The sequence below is a fragment of the Anolis carolinensis genome, chromosome 2, assembly GCF_035594765.1.
Source record: "Anolis carolinensis isolate JA03-04 chromosome 2, rAnoCar3.1.pri, whole genome shotgun sequence".
NCBI classification, from domain to species: domain Eukaryota; kingdom Metazoa; phylum Chordata; class Lepidosauria; order Squamata; family Dactyloidae; genus Anolis; species Anolis carolinensis.
Genome location: NC_085842.1, coordinates 186,108,300 through 186,128,323, shown reverse-complemented (window position 1 = coordinate 186,128,323; position 20,024 = coordinate 186,108,300). Strand labels below are relative to the sequence as shown.

General features: G+C 40.3%; 1 protein-coding gene across 20 annotated transcripts in view; it reads left to right on the top strand.

Annotated features, from left to right (window-relative positions):
* Positions 1–20,024, top strand: part of adgrl3 (adhesion G protein-coupled receptor L3) — a 463,017-nt gene that overhangs the window by 301,762 nt on the left and 141,231 nt on the right. For all 20 annotated transcript variants that reach the window (XM_062974088.1, XM_062974092.1, XM_062974094.1 and 17 more), the window contains one exon: positions 6,012–6,050. In XM_062974088.1, the coding sequence (XP_062830158.1) occupies positions 6,012–6,050 (39 nt within the window). The remainder of the gene's footprint in view (positions 1–6,011; positions 6,051–20,024) is intronic.

Sequence of the window (20,024 nt, the reverse complement as noted above, 5' to 3'; positions counted from 1 at the left end):
GCATTATTGGTCCAAGATTTTATGTCCTTCTTTGTCCAAGTGTAATATCTGAATCTGGACCACAGGTGGAAAATTAGCAGTATTGTTCATATACTCTGCTGTTACTTTTCATTGTAATACACCATAGAGAAGCCACAAACCCCCCTGGGTCTTTATTTTGCTTTGTTTTTATGATGATCTCTTTGAATTACCACTTCTTCCAAAATGTACAAAGAATGAACTATCTTTGTGAATATTAATATTGTTATGCATATGTCCTTTACTTTAAATGCGTATGTCCTTTTAACTTTACATTCGTATTTTCTTTTGACTCTATTGCACAAGAGGATGAGCATTTAAGAGGACATATGCTATTGGATCAGAATCCTTTGCACAATTTTCCAGCACCACCACCTCCAAAACCTGCTTCAAAGGGCACACTTGTGAAGTAAAGGTTGGATGGAATTTCTGGATTGCAGAATCTGAGGACCCTTTTACACTGGCCAAAATGCAGCACAAACTGGAATTCAGAATGCCGGTTCATGCCCTATTTTGAGGCCATATATGGGGCAAAATCCTTGCCTCCCTGCCAGGGCCGGCCCTAGGTAATTTTCAAGTATAAGTGAACAGAATTTTGGCACCCTCCCTCCCAACCAATCACTGAAAAATAAAAGCATTGGATAAGTGAAAATGTTGGATAATTAAGGAAAAGCCTATTAAACACCCCTTTACATTATGATTTTACAAATTAAGCACCAAAACATCATGTTTTACAACAAACTAGCTGTGCCCGGCCACACGGTGCTGTGGCATATGTAGAGGGTGGATAGCCATCTGTCAAGAGTGCTTGGATTGTGTCCTGCATGGTGGAAGGGTTGGACTGGATGGCCCTTTGGGGTCTCTCCAAACTCTTGGATTGTATGGTTGTATTATGATTATTATTGTTTTTATTATCTTTATTATTATTATTATCATTATTATGTAGAGGTTGGATGGCCATGTGTTAGGAGTGTTTGGATTGGTAGAAGGAAGTTGAACTGGATGATCCTTAGGGGTCTCTCCTAACCTTAGGATTCCATGATATTGTTATTGTTATTGTTATTATTTATAGGCTGGATGGCCATCTGTTGGGTGTGCTTGGATTGTGTCCTCTATTGCAGAAATGGTTTGGGCTGGATGGGGTTTAGGGGTCTGTCCTAACTGTATGATTGTCTGATGGGATTATTGTTATTATTGTGGAGGTATTGGATGGGCATCTGCGAGGAGTGTTTGGATTGTGTCCTCCATGGGAGAAATGGGTTGGACTGGATGGTCTTTAGGGGTCTGTCATAACTGTTTGATTCTGTGATGTGATGTTGATTATTATTATTATCATTATTATTATTATTATTATGGAGAGGCTGGATGGACATCTGTCAGGAGTGTTTGGATTGTGTCCTCTTGTATGGTTGAAGGAAGTTGAACTGGATGTTTCTGAGGGGTGTCTCCAAACCTTAGGATGTTATGATATTACAGAGGTTGGATGGCCATCTGTGAGGAGTGTTTGGATTATGTCCTGTTTTATGGTAGAAGGAAGTTTAAGTGGTTCTTGATGAGGGGTCTCTGTGAACCCTTGGATTTTATGATATTAGAGCAGTTGGATGGCCATCTGTGTTGAGTGTTTGGATTGTGTCCTGTGTTATGGTAGATGGAAGTTGAAGTGGTTGTTCCTGAGTGGTGTTAGAGAACCCTCAGATTTTATGATAGTACAGCAGTTGGATGGCCATCTGTCTGGACTGTTTGAATTGTGTCCTGTTTTATGGTAGGAAGAACTTGAGTGGAAAAGGAAGCGGGTGGGTGTTCTGGCGGTGGCGGCGTGTTGTTTTAAAATCTCTGGTATTCCCCTTTAGGGGTGAGCTCCGCCGCCACCGTTAGGCCGTTTTTCCTCCCTCCCCCTCCCCCCCACCATGGTCGATAGGTGTCCGAAGTCAAGGAGGGGAAAAAGCTGCGGTTTCACCGTCCTCCTTCTCTCCTTCCTGATACCTCCTCAGACAGGAAACCCACCTAGCTCTTGGCTGTTTGTGTGAAGAGAAGGACAGAAGAAACCGCCGCTTTTGTCTTCCTCCTTCCCTCCTTGTTGGTAGCTTCGTAGGCCGGGAAGGCACCTCGCTCATTTGCCGGATCTGTAGGATAGTGAAAGCCGCCGATTTTGCCGTTCTCTTTCCCTGCCACTTAGGAGTGTGCGGGGAAGTTGTGAGATGACGAGCAGCGGTGTGCAGGGGCTGGTGGCCAAGATAGTGGTGGTCACGGTAGCCGGCGAGCAAGGGCGCGAGGGAGCGTGGAGGATGGGGGTGGGGTGGGTGAGTTTCGCACGCTGGGCCTATCCCACGCAAGCGCACATGGTTTTTGTGGGGGTTTGGGTTTGTGTTAGCCACAGATGTTAATGTGAATTGTGGCTTAGTCGTCTTAACCCAGCCGCAAGGGCATGGTATTGTGTTGTTAAGTTTCATGGTTCTAGGTGTTGTAGTTTCTTTGTTTAGATTAAGATAAAAAAGGACAGACCATTTATATATATATAGATCAATCAACAGAAAAAACAGTTCTGGGATATAGGGCAGTGTGGACTCAGATAACCCAGTTCAAAGAAGATATTGTGGGTTATTCTGCCTTGATATGCTGGGTGATATGGCTGTGTGGAAGAGCACTGAGGGTCGTTCCACACAGCTATATAACCCAGAATATCAAGGCAGATAATCCATATTATCTGCTTTGAACTGGATTATATAGAAGTGTGGACTCAGATAACCCAGATCAAGGCAGATATTGTGGGTTATTCTGTTTTCATATTCTGGGCTATATAGCTGTGTGGAAGACCCCTGAGGGTCCTTAGGAATCCATAGGAATTAAAAGGCCACCGAAAGGGAATCTGACCTCCGGTATTAAAAAAAAACTCTAAAATCAGGACAGTAAATAAAGAACAACATTCTGAAAACAGGGGAAATCCAGACAGGAAACAATCAGGGCCAGCTAACACCTCCCAACCAAGGATGCCCCCAGGGAGGAAGCAGCCAGGCTTTGAAGCTGCAAGGCCATTAAATGCTAATCAAGCTGGCCAATTGCAACATTCACATTAGCCTCAAACAGACAAGAGCTCTCTCCCACCCTGGACTTTCCACAGATATATAAACCCCACTTACCTAGCATCCAATAGACCTCACAACCTCTGAGGATGCCTGCCATTGGTGTGGGTTTACCGTCAGAAGAGAAAGCTTCTGGAACATGGCCAGGTAGCCTGGAGACCTGACCTCGAGGGCGAAGGCAAGGCTGCGGCCACAGAGGCAGACCAGGCTGCGGAGGCAGGAAGGCCACGCCTGGGCGGAGGTGCCTCAACGGCGCCTCCTAGGCGCCCCCTAGAGGATGGTGCCTTCAGCAACCGCTTACTTCGCCTAATGGTTGAACCGCCCCTGCTTCCTGCACCCCATTTTGTCTGCAAAACAAAAGGAAACCCTCCATAACTATGCCTGGAGGCTCTCAGTTTCCTTCATTACCCTTACTGATTATGCACTGGCATTAGAGAGGGAAGGAGAGTTTCCCTTTGTTTTGCAGGCAAAACAGGATGCAAGGAGGCAAGGGTGGCACTGCCACCCCATCTTCCTGGGATGCCTGAGCCCAGAGTGCAGGTTAGCAATCCCAGATGTCTGTCTCCACAGCCCCCTTACCAAGATCCGGATCTTTGCAGGCATCTTTTTAACCCAAATGTAAGCTTCATGAAAGGGTTTACCTCAGGTTAAACACATAAGCTAAATGCTAATGTGCCATCTACACTGAATTATCTGCCAATGTAGATGGGCCCCTAGTAATGTTCTTCCCATTTTTACTACTACTACTACTACTACTACACTTTATTACGGTCCATGACCAGCACAAAGCGGGGTACACAAATTTTTACTATTGTTATGAACTGTCTTCTTTTGCTTTATTCATGAGCTTTGAAAAACCCTTTGGTTTGAGAAATAATTGTCAGTGCATTATGTATCCTTTCAAAGGTTTTAGTTATTCTTCATCTTCTTTTCATGTGTCATATAGCCTCATACTGTGTATACTTATGGACATGTTATTATTTCCTCAGCAACTTCCTTTTTTTAAATAAATAAACGAAGAAAGTGGTGACTAGTAAAGGTTTTGCCTTTTCCCCATAAATTGCTTTAAACAGATATGCTCTATTTTCTTCATTTTCTAAAAAAAAATAATTAACTTGATTCAGATTAATGAATTATTTATTTATTTCGTGTCAAAAGCATTGCATAACAAATACATTTTAAAATGATGAAAAAAAAAGGAAATCACAAGCAACAAAATAGTTTTAGACCAAAAACGGGCAATGCTTCTTCAGTTGTTTTTTGTGGTATACTCCCAGCTTTGTACAACCACTCATGTGCTTTATAAACCTGCTTCATATGTCTGGGAAGCTCAGTGCAGCAGGTTTTTTTCAGTGCTAGAGAATGGGATAAAAGAAGAGGAATTGAATTTGAACACTTGTACTTGTACAAATGAGTTGATATGTAATTATATAATTGGGTAGTGGAATCAGGACAAATTAAAAATTATTTGAAACTTTTGTTATGTTTTTATTTAAAATACAAGTGATATTGATTTCCTATATTCAAATATTGAGAGTCTGCATAATCATGATCTCAATGATTAATTCTCCAAATATCAGGTGGTTATTAAAAGCTCTTTGCTTGAAAGTGCCTGGAAGTATGTTTAATCAAAAGTAAATCTGCAGAGGTCTTTTTTGTCATAACACAAAGAAATGTTGGGTTGCAGGTATTTGAGACAGAATCTCAAATGATGTAATTCTACTCTTGGGATATTTTAAAGCCATTCCATGATGTCCTTAATTCAATTAAAATTCTCTTTATTTTTGAAAAAAAATTTAAAAAATATTGAGATAAATAAATGCTTGTTCATCTAGTTAGTCACACTGGATTAAAGTAATTACTTTCATGATGTGGGAGAGGAGAAAAAGACAGTAAAAAAAACCCAAAATGTTTTAAAAAACAGTTTTATCTTGCCTAATTTCTGTGGTACAGTTTAATCCATGCTTGTTGAAATGCTACACAGTCCAAAGTCACATGCCAGGGAAATCCACAATAAGGCTCAATATCAGCCATGAACTTTCTCTTGTTCCACATATAAAGTATGAGAAATCGGTATTTTTAACAAAAATCAAAAAATAGGAAATCTCTAGTTCTTTTAGGTGAGAAAAGTATAATCTGGATATATATCAGAATAGGAAGTCAGTTACCTATACTCTGATACTTTTTTGATCCTCCAGACCTTTCCATAGTCTGTGTAATCAGTACTGAGGTCAAGATGCATCCTGGGATACAACTGTGACTATATACTGTAGAATTAACACCACTTTAACTTAATGCTTAATGCTATGGAATCCTGGCATTTGTAATTAGTTAGGAATCAGTGCTCTGGCAGAGAAGACTAAAGACCTTGTAAAACTATAGCATTGAGTCATGGCAGTTAAAATAGTGTCAAACAGTATTAATTCTATAATGTAGATGCACCCTTAGATATTTTTCTGTACCAGTTTTGGTGGTCAGATTCCTTGAGGCCTGAATTCATACGATGGTTTTCCTCATATCAGTCATCTGGAAGCATTCTTCATTTTATTCAAGCAAGGGTGGGTTTTTGAATCAGATAAATCTCATCACCATCACATCGTTTTCCAATGAAGTCTTAAAAATTAAAAGGTAATTCTAGAAAAAAATGTCTCAAAAATGCTAGAGTGAGTTAATTATCAAGAGAATCTGTGTTATTTACAATTTGTCTCAATTATTTTTATAACAAATAACTGAACATGTTGTTGGACTTCAGAAATGCTGAGAGACTGTTTTTATTATCTGCTGTTGAATAATGCTAGAATGAGGTTGCAAGAAATTAATTGTTCAGTAGATATTCTATATGATTGCTTTTCTTCTGACACTAACTTTTTAAAAAACATTCTGTGTTTGTAACTGCCATCTTTGTGGATTCAGCTTCAGAAACGGGAACGCTCCTGCAGAGCCTATGTCCAGGTATTTTTCATTTTTCCTCTATACATTTACCTACTATAGAATGGTTTTGCCTTGTGTTTATTTGTTATTACAACTGTTGCCACTGTTATGACACTGTCAACAGATATGGCAAAGCATCTTTATTCATAGCAAATTTACATATAAAATAATGAGGAAAACCGTAGAGAGAGAGAAGACAGGACAGAAATGTTTTTCAAATATTTTGAAGACAGAAAGGAATTATACTATAGTAATGATATAAAAATCCCATATTTAATCATTAAGAGCAGTATACCATTTCAGTAAAATGTACACAATGGTCTATGTGATGTTATTGTCTTTGGAAAATTCAGTGTTTTCACACAATCATAATTTTCAGAAATTGTTGGTACTTTTTCATGTGTTAACTCTTGAGCTGCAGACAGCTGATAACACTTCAGACTGGCAAAATATTGCCATCTTTTCAGATTTGTATGCAATGTTGAAGCCTTGTTTCAACATTAGCCTTTGTACTCAGCTCCAACACTCTGGGCACATGACACATGCTTCTTTATCTTTTCTAGATTAATTTTCAGTTCATATTAACACTCATCCAGTTCCCAGCCATCTAGAAACAAGTGTTGAATGATTTTCCTTCCTCTATAGATCTGTGAGAAGTTGAGCTGAGGCTAATGTTGTGTTTGAACTGAGTGGACAGTCCCACACATGAGTTTCCAGGGACCTTATTGCCAGTTTCAGGAAATGGTTCAACATGAGAGATCAATGGAATTAGCACAACACTTTTCAGAATAAAAACAGGAGTCCACCACTAGCACCTTCTGAACAATAATACATATCTTCTATCCCTCCCAAATTTTGCTCCTAGCAAAGTTGATCAGTTGAGTACTCATATCAGTTGTTGTCCTAATACTGCTGTGGAAATAAAAGGTTTAAAAGGTTTTCCCCTGACGTTAAGTCCAGTCGTGACCGACTCTGGGGGTTGGTGCTCATCTCCATTTCTAAGCCGAAGAGCCAGCATTGTCCGTAGACACCTCCAAGGTCATGTGGCTGGCATGACTGCATGGAGCACCGTTACCTTCCCTCTGGAGCTGTACCTATTGATCTACTCACATTTGCATGTTTTCAAACTGCTGGGTTGGCAGGAGCTGGGGCTAACAGCGGGTGCTCATTCCGCTCCCAGGATTTGAACCTGGGACCTTTTGGTCCACAAGTTCAGCAGCTCAGCGCTTTAACATACTGTTAAACACCTGTTCAATTCTGCATTCTTGATATTGATATTGTATCATGATTTGAACTTTAAAATAGGCAAATTATGAAAAATCTACTATATTCCCATATGATAGATTTCTCATAATTTGCACTTCCAAACACTTCTAAAACAAGAAAGAGCAGCTCTTAAGAGACTGTTTGTAGTAGTGGTTTGAATGTTTGAATGATAGAAGACTAGGGTCTGACCCCTGCAGAACCCTGAACACCTGCTGAGTGTCCTTGCACAAGTCATGCTCTCTAAGCCTCAGAAGAAGGCAAAAGCAATCCCCTGCCAGCAAATTCTGCCAAGAAAACCCTGTGATAGCTTCACCTAAGGATTACCATATGTCAAAAATGATTTGAATGCACACAAAAAAAACCAACAATTCTTTCTAGCCCAAGAGTCTGATTTCAGTTAGGGAAGAGCCATGAGTGTGTGTTTCAGCAGTGAATGGGGCTAACAGAACTGGGGCAGATGAAAACAGAAAAGGTGGGAAGATGTAAACCTACTAATTTGCCTCAGTAGAACAGGGTTCATGTATACAATGACTTTATCATTTCATAAACATAGCGTCCTTTCCCATACAAAATCTTGCCTGCAAAATCAAGTAGCAAACTGTGCAAATCCTTGTCTATCTACATAACTCAGGTCCTATATTAAACAAAACCCTCTATCTACAAGCCTCTGTTCATGTTCCATGTGAAACATTCTAGAATTAATTGCACTAGAATTAATTGTACTAGAATTGCAAATATGGTTTAGTTGTCCCCTAAAGGCTTATTATCAATCAGCAACAGAACCTGAGGCAGATATTATGTTGTCTAAACACGCATCTACACTGGCCATGCATTTCATGTCCAAGCCACAAAATGCACACTGCCAACGGGAAATCAGAACCAGCACATTTAAAAAGTCACAAGAATTTTTGATGTAAATCATATCATGTGCTGCAGTTGATCTCTATGTATCCCAGATCCAGTATGATCTGAGATACACTTACCCTTGCTGAAGTGCAATAAATAATCCCGAATGGGACTACTGAAAGACACCCCAAGGACATGGCTGGCCAGCAGGCTGGCTAATCAACTCCCCTCAGGGGGCTAATCGACTACCTCCACTCCCGCCACTTTCTCTTTTTTCCAGTCCATATGTCTCCAGTGTGCTGATGCATATCTCTCCAGAAAATTGGGGGTGGGGGCATTCTTTAAAACAATCTGAAGCAAAGCTCCATTATCAAAACCAGTTCCTCTCAAACTGGCTCTGGTGTCAGTGTAGAACAGTGGTTCTCAACCTGTGGGTCCCCGAGTGTTTTGGCCTACAACTCCCAGACAGTTTACTAGCTGTTAGGATTTCTGGGAGTTGAAGGCCAAAACATCCTGGGGACCCAAAGGTTGAAAAACAACGATGTAGAAGGAGTCGAAGAATAGCAAATGACTAGAAAGTTTTTTTAACGTTAAACTTATTAAAGGGAACAGAAATACAAATATACAAACAAAAACAGATACAGAAAAACTTACAAAAAACATGAACAATATCTCCTCTCTGGACAGAAACAAGCAAAAAAAAGTCTATAAAAGTAGAATTATAACTCTATTTAAAACAATCATCCTAATCCATACAAGCTGTACTACTAAACACAACATAACACAATAAGAACTTCTCTATAAGTCTCACACTCATTGCCTGCTCATTTTTACTTCTTACTTTCTGCTCCCTTAAAATATTGTTAGGAATCCACCCTTCTACTTTTAATAAGACTTTCCTAAATCAGAAATCCAATAGCTGAAGTTTGTCCCCATCTTTGCTGTAGAAAAATGATAAATGAGTCCCAGTCTTTCTTAAAATTAGTCACAGATTTGTCCTTGATCAGCATCATCAATTTGTCCATCCCATCTAATTCACACATCTTCGTCAGCCATTGTCCATGAGTCAGGGTATCTGGTACTTTCCATCTCTGGGCATAAATAATTATCACTGCAGTAATCATATGTAGTAATAGTCTTCCATGTTTTCTCTCTAATTGATCATCTACTATCCCCAAGTAAAGTGCTAACTTTTGCAGAAAAATAAAATAAAATGCACAGATATAGGATGGGTGACACCTAGGTACACGTGAAAGAGATCACAAGCTGAAGATGAGTCAATATCAAAGGCCACTAGGTGTATATAAATCAACATTGTGATGCAACAGCTTAAAAAGCCAATGTGCTTCAAGGCCATATCAATAGGATTTGAGTCTCTAGACCAGGGGTCCCCAAACTACGGCCCGCAGGCCACATGAGGCCCCCGAGGCCATCTATCCAGCCCCGGCCTGCCCTGGGCGGGAGAGAGGAACAGCCAAGAGGAGGAAGGCTGCTGCTGCTGCTGCTGCTGCTGCTGCTGCTTCTTAAGCGGTGCTGCTTCTGCTGGCTTGGCAGCAGGCTAGTGGGGGAGGGACTTTAGGCCCTGCTCACTCTGCTCCTTTTCCTCGCCTTCCTTCCTCTTCTCCCAAAGCAGCCTCCGCTGTCCCTTTGGAAGAGAAGGCAGGAGAGGAATAGGAGGATAATGGCAAGCAGGCACCAAAAGTCCCTCCCCTGCCCGCCTCTTTGTAAGACGAGGAAGAAAGGAGAGGAAAAGAAGAACGGCGAGCGGGCTCCTAAAGTCCCTCCCCCGCCCGCTGCTTCAGTCATCAAGACAAACATTGTTTTTGAAGGCTTTCATGGCTGGGATCACTGGACTGCTGTGAGTTTTCCGGGCTGTCTGGCCATGCTCCAGAAGCATTCTGTCCTGACATTTCACCCACATCTATGGCAGGCATCCTCAGAGGCTCTGAGGATGCCTGCCATAGATGTGGGCGAAATGTCAAGGGAGAATGTTTCTGGAGCATGGCCAGACAGGCTATAAAACTCACAACAATCACTAAAACCCTTCCAATTCAAGAAGAAAGCACAGAATTTCAACCCATATCAGACGGGAATCAACTAGGGGCATTTAGCATATCAAAAATTGCTATAAAGTAATTTAAAATTGGTTGTATAACATAATTATACAATTCTCCTCCCACATTGCAAGAGGAAATTAAAAGTTGAAAATTAATATAGAAAACTGCAAGGGAAAATAGCAGGATAAAACAAAATAATATGAAATCAAACTTTTGGGGGGAAAGCCACAAAAGCCACAGGTGTCTTACCCAGACTGGGCTAAACAAAGCTGCTTCTAGTAAGACAATCCAGGAAATATAGTATATTGACACAGTAGAGGTGTCCAGGCAAAGGTGATCAACATGGGAAATGGTTATAAACCAAACTATAGATCCCAGTGTTCCATAGGATGGAACCAAGGCAGGTAAAGTGACATCACTCTGCTACAATTGCACAATTTATTTAGCCACTAAGGGCCCTTCCACACAGCCATGTGACCCACTATATCAAGGCAGATAATCCACAATATCTGCTTTGAACTGTGTTATCTGGGTCCACACTGGCATATAACCTAGTTCAAAGCAGATAATTTGGGATTTTATACAGCTGTGTGGAGGGGCCTAAGTCACCTTTCTTCACATATTACAGGCCCTTCCACATAGCCCTATATCCCAGAATATCAAGGCAGAAAATCCCACAATATCTGCTTCTATCTGAGTCCACACTCAGATAATGTGGGATTTTCTGCCTTGATATTCTGGGATATAGGGCTGTGTGGAAGGGGCCTCTGAAAAAAGAGAAATACTGAGTTGAGCTTTATCATACATTTAAAATACTATTATTAGTATTTGTTGTTGTTGTTGTAATAGTAGTCATACAATAGTATTCCTAAAGGAAACACATTGCTAAATTTCTTTGAGGCTGTGAGGTCTGTTAGAAACTAGGCAAGGGAGGTTTATATATCTGTGGAAAGTCCAGGGTGGGAGAAAAAAACTCTTCTCTGTTAGAGGCCAGTGTGAATGTTTCAATTGACCACCTTGATTAATATTGAAAAGCCTTGCGGCTTCAAGGCTAAACGGAGGGCTGCACAAACACAGCAAGGACCAAGTACAGAGAGCACAATAATCCCAAATAAACAGTTCGAGGGGAGGTCACAGGGGCTTACATGTCTTTACACTAATGCTCAGAGCATGGGAAATAAGCAAGACGAACTCCAACTCCTAGCACAGCACCACACATACGATGTCATAGGCATCACTGAAACCTGGTGGGATGACTCCCATCACTGGAATTTAACCATTGAGGGCTATAACCTCTTTCACAGAAATAGAACAAAGGGGAGAGGAGGGGGAGTAGCTTTATATGTCAAAAACAGTTACGTTGCAGAAGAAATGCAAGACTGTAATCCGGGAAACCAGCTTGAAAGCATCTGGATAAGAATCAAGGGAACCGGGACTCAAAAAGATCTTGTCGTGGGTGTCTACTACAGACCTCCGAGTCAGGATGAAGGACTTGATGAAGCCTTCTGTCAACAGCTGACCAAACAGGCACAAAGAAGAGATATAGTAGTCATGGGCGATTTCAATTATCCCGATATCTGCTGGAAAACAAACTCAGCCAAGAGTACAAAGTCCAACAAATTCCTCACTTGCCTTGCAGATAATTTTATGGTCCAGAAGGTAGAAGAGGCAACAAGGGGATCAGCAACTCTTGATCTAATCTTAACAAATGTGGAAGACCTGATCAATACAGTTGAAGTGGTTGGATCCTTAGGGGCAAGTGACCATGTGCTCCTGCAGTTTGCAATACAAAGGAATGCTGAAACTAAGACAAGTCAAACACGCATTCTGGACTTTAAGAGAGCTGACTTCCAAAAAATGAAGGAATTACTGAGCGGCATTCCATGGACGCCGATATTAAAAAACAAGGGAGTTAAGGATGGATGGGAGTTACTCAGTGAAATACTCAAGGCGCAAATGCAAACAGTGCCAACAAAGAAGAAAAATAAGACAAGTGCAAAGAAGCCAGAATGGATGTCCAAAGAACTTCTAACTGAGCTAAAGCTCAAAAGTGACATGCACAAGAAGTGGAAAAGGGGAGAAATCACCAAAGAAGAATTCAAACGTATAGCCAACTCCTGTAGGGAAAAGGTTCGCAAGGCTAAAGCGCAAAATGAGCTCAGGCTTGCCAGGGACATAAAAAACAACAAAAAAGGTTTTTTTGCTTATGTTGGTAGAAAAAGGAAGAAAAAGGAGGCGATAGGGCCACTGCAAGGAGTAGATGGGGTGATGGTGACAGGGGATAGGGAAAAGGCAGAACTGCTTAATGCCTTCTTTGCCTCAGTCTTCTCACAAAAAGAAAGCCATCTTCAACCTCAGCAACATGGAATGGACGAAGGATTGGGGGAAATCCAACCCCAAATAGGGAAACAAGTTGTCCAGGAACACCTGGCCACTCTAAACGAATTCAAGTCCCCAGGGCCAGATCAGCTACATCCAAGAGTATTGAAGGAACTAGCGGAAGTTATTTCAGAACCACTGGCAATCATCTTCGAGAGTTCTTGGAGAACAGGAGAAGTCCCAGCAGATTGGAGGAGGGCGAATATGGTCCCTATCTTCAAGAAGGGAAAAAAGAACGACCCAAACAATTACCGTCCGGTCAGCCTCACATCAATACCAGGCAAGATTCTGGAAAAGATCATTAAGGAAGTGGTCTGCAAACACTTAGAAACAAATGCGGTCATTGCTAATAGTCAACACGGATTTACCAAAAACAAGTCATGCCAGACTAATCTGATCTCTTTTTTCGATAGAGTTACGAGTTGGGTCGATACAGGGAATGCCGTGGATGTAGCATATCTAGATTTCAGTAAGGCCTTCGACAAAGTCCCCCACGACCTTCTGGCAAACAAACTAGTAAAATGTGGGCTAGACAAAACTACGGTTAGGTGGATCTGTAATTGGCTAAGCGAACGAACCCAAAGGGTGCTCACCAATGCGTCGTCTTCATCATGGAAAGAAGTGACAAGTGGAGTGCCGCAGGGCTCCGTCCTGGGCCCGGTTCTGTTCAACATCTTTATTAACGACTTAGACGAAGGGTTAGAAGGCACGATCATCAAGTTTGCAGATGACACCAAACTCGGAGGGATAGCTAACACTCCAGAAGACAGGAGCAGAATTCAAAACGATCTTGACAGACTAGAGAGATGGGCCGAAACTAACAAAATGAAGTTCAACAGGGACAAATGCAAGATACTTCACTTCGGCAGAAAAAATGGAAATCAAAGATACAGAATGGGGGACGCCTGGCTTGACAGCAGTGTGTGCGAAAAAGATCTTGGAGTCCTCGTGGACAACAAGTTAAACATGAGCCTACAATGTGATGCGGCAGCTAAAAAAGCCAATGGGATTTTGGCCTGCATCAATAGGGGAATAACGTCTAGATCCAGGGAAGTCATGCTCCCCCTCTATTCTGCCTTGGTCAGACCACACCTGGAATACTGTGTCCAGTTTTGGGCACCGCAGATGAAGGGAGATGCTGACAAGCTGGAAAGCGTCCAGAGGAGGGCAACTAAAATGATTAAGGGTCTGGAGAACAAGCCCTATGAGGAGAGGCTTAAAGAGCTGGGCATGTTTAGCCTGCAGAAGAGAAGGCTGAGAGGAGACATGATAGCCATGTACAAATATGTGAGGGGAAGTCATAGGGAGGAGGGAGCAAGCTTATTTTCTGCTGCCCTGCAGACTAGGACACGGAACAATGGCTTCAAACTACAGGAAAGGAGATTCCACCTGAACATCAGGAAGAACTTCCTCACTGTGAGGGCTGTTCGGCAGTGGAACTCTCTCCCCCGGGCCGTGGTGGAGGCTCCTTCTTTGGAGGCTTTTAAGCAGAGGCTGGATGGCCATCTGTCGGGGGTGCTTTGAATGCGATTTCCTGCTTCTTAGCGGGGGGTTGGACTAGATGGCTCTTGAGGTCTCTTCCAACTCTACTATTCTATGATTCTATGATTCTAGGCCTGGCTGATTCCTGCCTGGGGGATTAAATATGGAACCGGACATTGGCCATCTTATTAGCCAAAAGCAGGTTCATAAGATATGTGCAGTGTGAATATGAATTTGTTCATAGTTTTTTTTTAAAAAAAACTCTAGTCCGGCCCTCCAACGGTCTGAGGGACAGTAAACTGGTCCCCAGTTTAAAAAGTTTGGGGACCGCTGCTCTAGACCAAGGAAGTAAGTTTATAACTAAGACTTAAACAGGAACATAGAAAACTTCCAGGATATATTAAATCCAAAATCCAAGCTTGACTTGAACCAGGAACAAAAGAACTCAGGCTTAGCTTCTCATTCTAACACAGTGTTGCCTGAACTGACCTTAAGGTAAACAACTTGTTGCTTAAGATACCCATGAAAGCATTCCGTTTCCTATTAATTTCTTTCACAACTTTCCCATGTAATCTCTCTGAACAACATAATCTATTTTCGGCTCTGATTTGTAAAAAAATATCTTGATCTCCATAGCTGCAGATGGATTTCCCTCCTTATCACTCAGCTGTTCCCTCGATTGCTATTACTACTTCTGACTCCCCTGAATGCCCTTGAGGCTCTGCCCTTTCCAAGCTCTCACAGAAAGAACCATCATTTTCCAAATTTGAGATCCCTCATTTTCTGCCACAGGAAAGCTCACAATCCTCTCAGAATCATCCACAGGAAAGCTCTCAATCTTCTCTAAATGATCACTTAAACCAGTGTGACTGATCTACAACATTAATTATAAGATGGAGAAAGCTCCATTTAGTCTGAAAAAACAAGACCAGGAGCAGATTTGCCATTGACCATGAACTGCTAATACCAAAAATTAGAATAAAGCCAAACTAGAACAGTAAACCAACCACTTATGCCAAAATACAATCTGAGGAAATTAAGGAAAATGTAAAAAAAAAAATGACAGAGAACCAGTAGGAGAACCAGAAAAGCCACATTGTGAAGGATGAATGAAAAAAGACAATACCTAGTAAAAAAGAAAGAGAAGACCCACTGGATGATAGATGCAACTCTGTAAGCAATTAAGAACAAGAAAGAAGCAAAAGTAAAAATTGACAGAAATAGGGTCAAAACGATGAATGTAACTATTCAACAACTTTACACAAAGACAAGGAGAACTTTGATAGCAATCAATGCAGAGAGCTAGAAAATCACCACAACAAAAAAGACCTCTTCCACAAGATAGGAAAATTCAAGAAAAACGGTAAATCAAAAATGGGAATGCAATCAGCAGGCATTATCAGAAAGATATAGAAGTTGAGTGAAAGAATACACAGAAGAATTATATAAAAGAGATTGAAAAATGATAGATCCACTTAAGGAAAAATCATTTGAAGATGAACCACAATTTTATAAAATAAAGTGAAAATTGGGGGAAAAAAACAAATCAACATAAATAAATGAAATACCAATGGAGCTGTTTCAAGAAATGGAGACATAATCTATTCAAATTCTAACTAACATATCTGAACATAAGAATCTTCCAAGCTCAATATGCATTCCAATCCCCCAAAAAGAGGCCATCAGACCACCGTGATTATCGCATAATAGAGCACACCAAAGAATTTCAGGGGGAAAAATGTGCTTTATAAATTATAGCATACCCCTTAATTGTGTAGATCATGAAAAACTATGGAGCACTCTTAAAGAAATTAATATACCACAAAATTTGGTTATCGTAAGACACAAAAAGCCATTGTTAGGACAAAACATAGTGATAAGCTGATAAGAAATACAATGTTTTGCAATTAGCAAGGGGCCAGACTAGGCTGTATTTTATCATCCTGTCTGTTTAATTTATATACGGAACATCATCTGCAAAACAGGGTTAGACATTGTGGAATGAGGCACAAAAATGGGTGGGGAAAAAAATCAACCATCAACTATATGCAGCTGACACAATACTAGTAGCAGAAAATTGCAAAGACCTAGAATGATTACTGAGGAAAGGCAAGAAAGAAAGTGCAAAGACAGGTTTACAACTGAACATTAAGAAAGCTAAAATAATGACCACAGATGGTTTAGACCAGGGGTCCCCAAACTTTTTAAGCCGAGGGCCGGTCCACAATCCTTCAGACTGTTGAGGGGCCGGATTATCATTTGAAAAAAAATACAAACAAATTCCGATGCATATGTGTTATTTGTAGTGCAAAAACAACAACAACAACAATGAAAGACCAATAAATATTTAAAAATAAAAGCAATTTTAACCAACATACATTGATCAGGGTTTCAATTTTAAGTGTGGTCCTGCTTCTGGCCAATGAGATAGTCAAGTTAATTAGGGTTGTTGTTGTTGTTGTTGTTGTGTGCCTTCAAGTCATTTCAGACTTTGGGTGAGCCTAAGTCTAAAATTTATTTATTATTTATTTACTGCATTTATTTACTACATTTGTATCACAGCCTTCTCACCCCAAAGGGGACTCAGAGTGGCTTACAAATTATATGTACATACAATATATTATATTATTAGCATAGCACAATATTAGCATTATAGATTACTTTATTGAACTATACCACTATACTGTAATATTATTAGTAATATTATATGTAATATAGAATATATAATTAATATTATTATATGGTATTGTTATTAGTGTTATATTGTACTACATTATAATATTATTATCAATATTATATGTATATACAATATATTATATTATAAAACTGAGGGCGGGGGCCAGGTAAATGACCTCGGAGGGCCGCATCCGGCCCCCGGGCCTTAGTTTGGGGACCCCTGGTTTAGACAGTAAATACATTGGAATAATGAAAGATATCATGTGCCTTGACTCAGCAATATATCAAAAATGGGCACCACAGTCAAGAAATCAGAAGGACACTAGAACTAGAGGAGGTATGAAGGAAATAAAGAAAATCCTCAAGTTTAAAACAACACAATTGAATTCCAGTGAGGATTATCCATGGCATTGTATTTCCCATTTCTATGTATAGTTGTAAAAGCCTGACAGTGAAGAAAGCTGAGAAGAGAATCCTTTCATTTGAAATGGGAAAAGAGTTATACAGATACCTTTTTACTGCAAAGGATAATCAATTTGTTCTTAGAGGAAATCAAATTGGAACTCTACCTGGAAGCCAAAATGACTAAACTGAGATTGTCATACATTGGACTTATCATGAGAATACATGACTCACTAGAAAAGACAAAGATGCTCAGCAAAGTAGACGACACTAGAAAAAGAGGAAGCTCTCATTACTGATGGAAAGACTTAATTTAAAAAGCCATGTCTCTGAATTTTCAGAATTTGAAGAGGACTGTTGATGACTTGGAGATCTCTCATTCTCGCTTAAAGTTGACTTGATGGCAGTTAACAGCAACTGCCTAATGAAGATGTAGAAAGCAATTTCTTAGTGGAGCGGTTCTCAATCCATTCTGTACGATCTGCTCTTGAAAGTGACAGTCCTTCAAGATGTTTCCTCTTCATTATCCTTGCAGTTTTTTTAACTTTCTTCTGTAGGACCAATTCATCCTGTGTTTTGTTCGGGAAGTCCTTGTGTCCTTTGATGTATAGAAGGGGCTCAACATGTAGCTGGGTGTACAGACCTCTTCCAGAAATGCCATGATTATGCAGTTGCTGCAGTCGTAATTTGTGAGGTTTGGGGCAGGAAGACAAATGTTACACTTAAATATTACTAGATGACTACAGATACGTCTGCCTCTATCACTGCGGTTATTTTTTCACCCTTCCTTTAAGATCTTTGTGGTGTGTGCTAGTGACACAAAAGCCTGATGCCTCTGCAAATCCAACTTCATCTTTACCCATAGTGACTTCAGTGATGGCTAATGGCAAAAAGTATAAAGATTATTTGCTCTTCTCCCAGAGTTTTGCTCTCAATTCAACATCCCCAAAATGTCATGTAACTTATATGAACTTATGCTATGCTGAGTTATATATCAGCACTCTGATTTAATGCAAAGCCCAAACTACTTCACATAAGCATACTTCATGGTGAGCAGGAAGGATCAGACACATTCTTCCCCAGCCTTCTACCCCATAACTGAGCACACTATTATGACATCAGTCCTGAGATCCACAGGGGACCTCCAAGAGTCTCAAGAACATCTGTATTCATCATTTTTCAGCCTGAGAGAGGAAATTGCTAGACTTTTCTCTAATCCTGGCAATTGACCTTGAAGTATGACCTAACCATGTGAGTCAACTATGGGGCTTTGTACTAAGTTGGGAGGTAGATTGTGAATGTTGTGCAGAGTGGAAGGGAATACCAGCTCCACAGAAAAACATAGCTGCACGTGTATACCTATTCCTACCTGAATTCCAGTCCTTGCTCTTTGTCCCAACGTTTATTTTATCCACTTTTACCCATGGAAAAATAATACTTGAGGAGCCTGATCCTGCTGAAGATGTGTTGTCTCATGGTTGTATGAATTCTTCACGTACTCAAGTGTTATTTTTTTTTTGCATCACTTTCTAAAGATAGTATATTATCTTAATATTGAAAATAGTCTAGAGCTGAGCTGTCATGAGTCTTGACATTCACTCAATAATGAGTTCAGGAAACCACCCCCCTCCCATTTTGTATAGTAAATAGACTTTCTACCACCAGTTTTTCAGAAATCACACATTAAAACCAAGGGTAATCTTTTCATATGTTACGCAAAGTATGGGGACACATTTTGAAAAAAAAATAGGGTAATAAGTTATATAAAGGAGTTTTTTAAAAAAAGAACAATAGTAATTTGAAAAGCACGTCTTCTTGATTTTGGCTTATGATGTCTTGAGAAAGAGATCAAAAGATTGTTAATCTGCCCTACAGACAACATTAAAATCAGATTAAACAGATTCAAAATTCAATGATTGATGCATGATCCCCAGATATTCTTATATTTTAACCAGCACACTTTTGCTCATAATAAACCCCCATTAAAATTGGTGGAACATGACTTTGAAAAAACACAAATCATTAATGAGATTGACTAGCATGCAAAAAGAAGAGATAAAAAATATTCTGCAGTTCTTTCTGCAGCCCCAACACCTCTGTTTACTGTCTATTTTATTTGCCATAACTGCTTTCCCCATTAATCTGACATGAAAAAGTTAGCCCTGTGTATTTTCAGAATACATAGAAGTAGTGTTGAGCTATTGACAACAATACTCAATTTGAAACACAGAAGGCAATACTAGCAAAGTTTGCTCATATCTGGCTAGGAGTGTTTCTGCAAACCTGCCTCTAGCCAATTAGTCAGGAGATAGGTACCCTTCCCATCTGAGTTTGTAACATTTTCCATTGTTGGAAAATAAAGGCAGGGTCCCTGTGGAGGAAGGCTTACCCTCCACAGGGTGAGACCCCAAATGAGCATAGTCTTCTGAAGCAGCCACAATAAGAGCTGCTGTGGAGAGGGCCAGTTTCTTAACCTACATAAGGGGAGAAATAGGACTGATCTGAATGTGGCAGGTCTGGGTCTGCTTCAGTGCTCCCTTTAAGCCAGGTATATTACTGTAGCTGATAAGAAAAAAAAATAGCTGTATAGATTTAAGGAAAATGTTAGGCTTTGAGACATTTTAATCATTTAGATGTAATCAATACCATTGAATTTAGACTGGAGTTATATTGGTGACTAGTGGCATTCCTTCAGAAACAGTATTATATTGTTTCTGTAAAATATTTCATCCATCTAGCTGCTGGAATTGGACTATTGAGCAACATCTGAGTTATCTCCAAGGGCAGCCTAGTGTAGAGTAGTCAAATTAGGATGTTGCCAACTATGTAATCCTGTTTAGAAAGGCCACAACCACAACCAATTAAAGATGACTCCTGTTGTAGCATA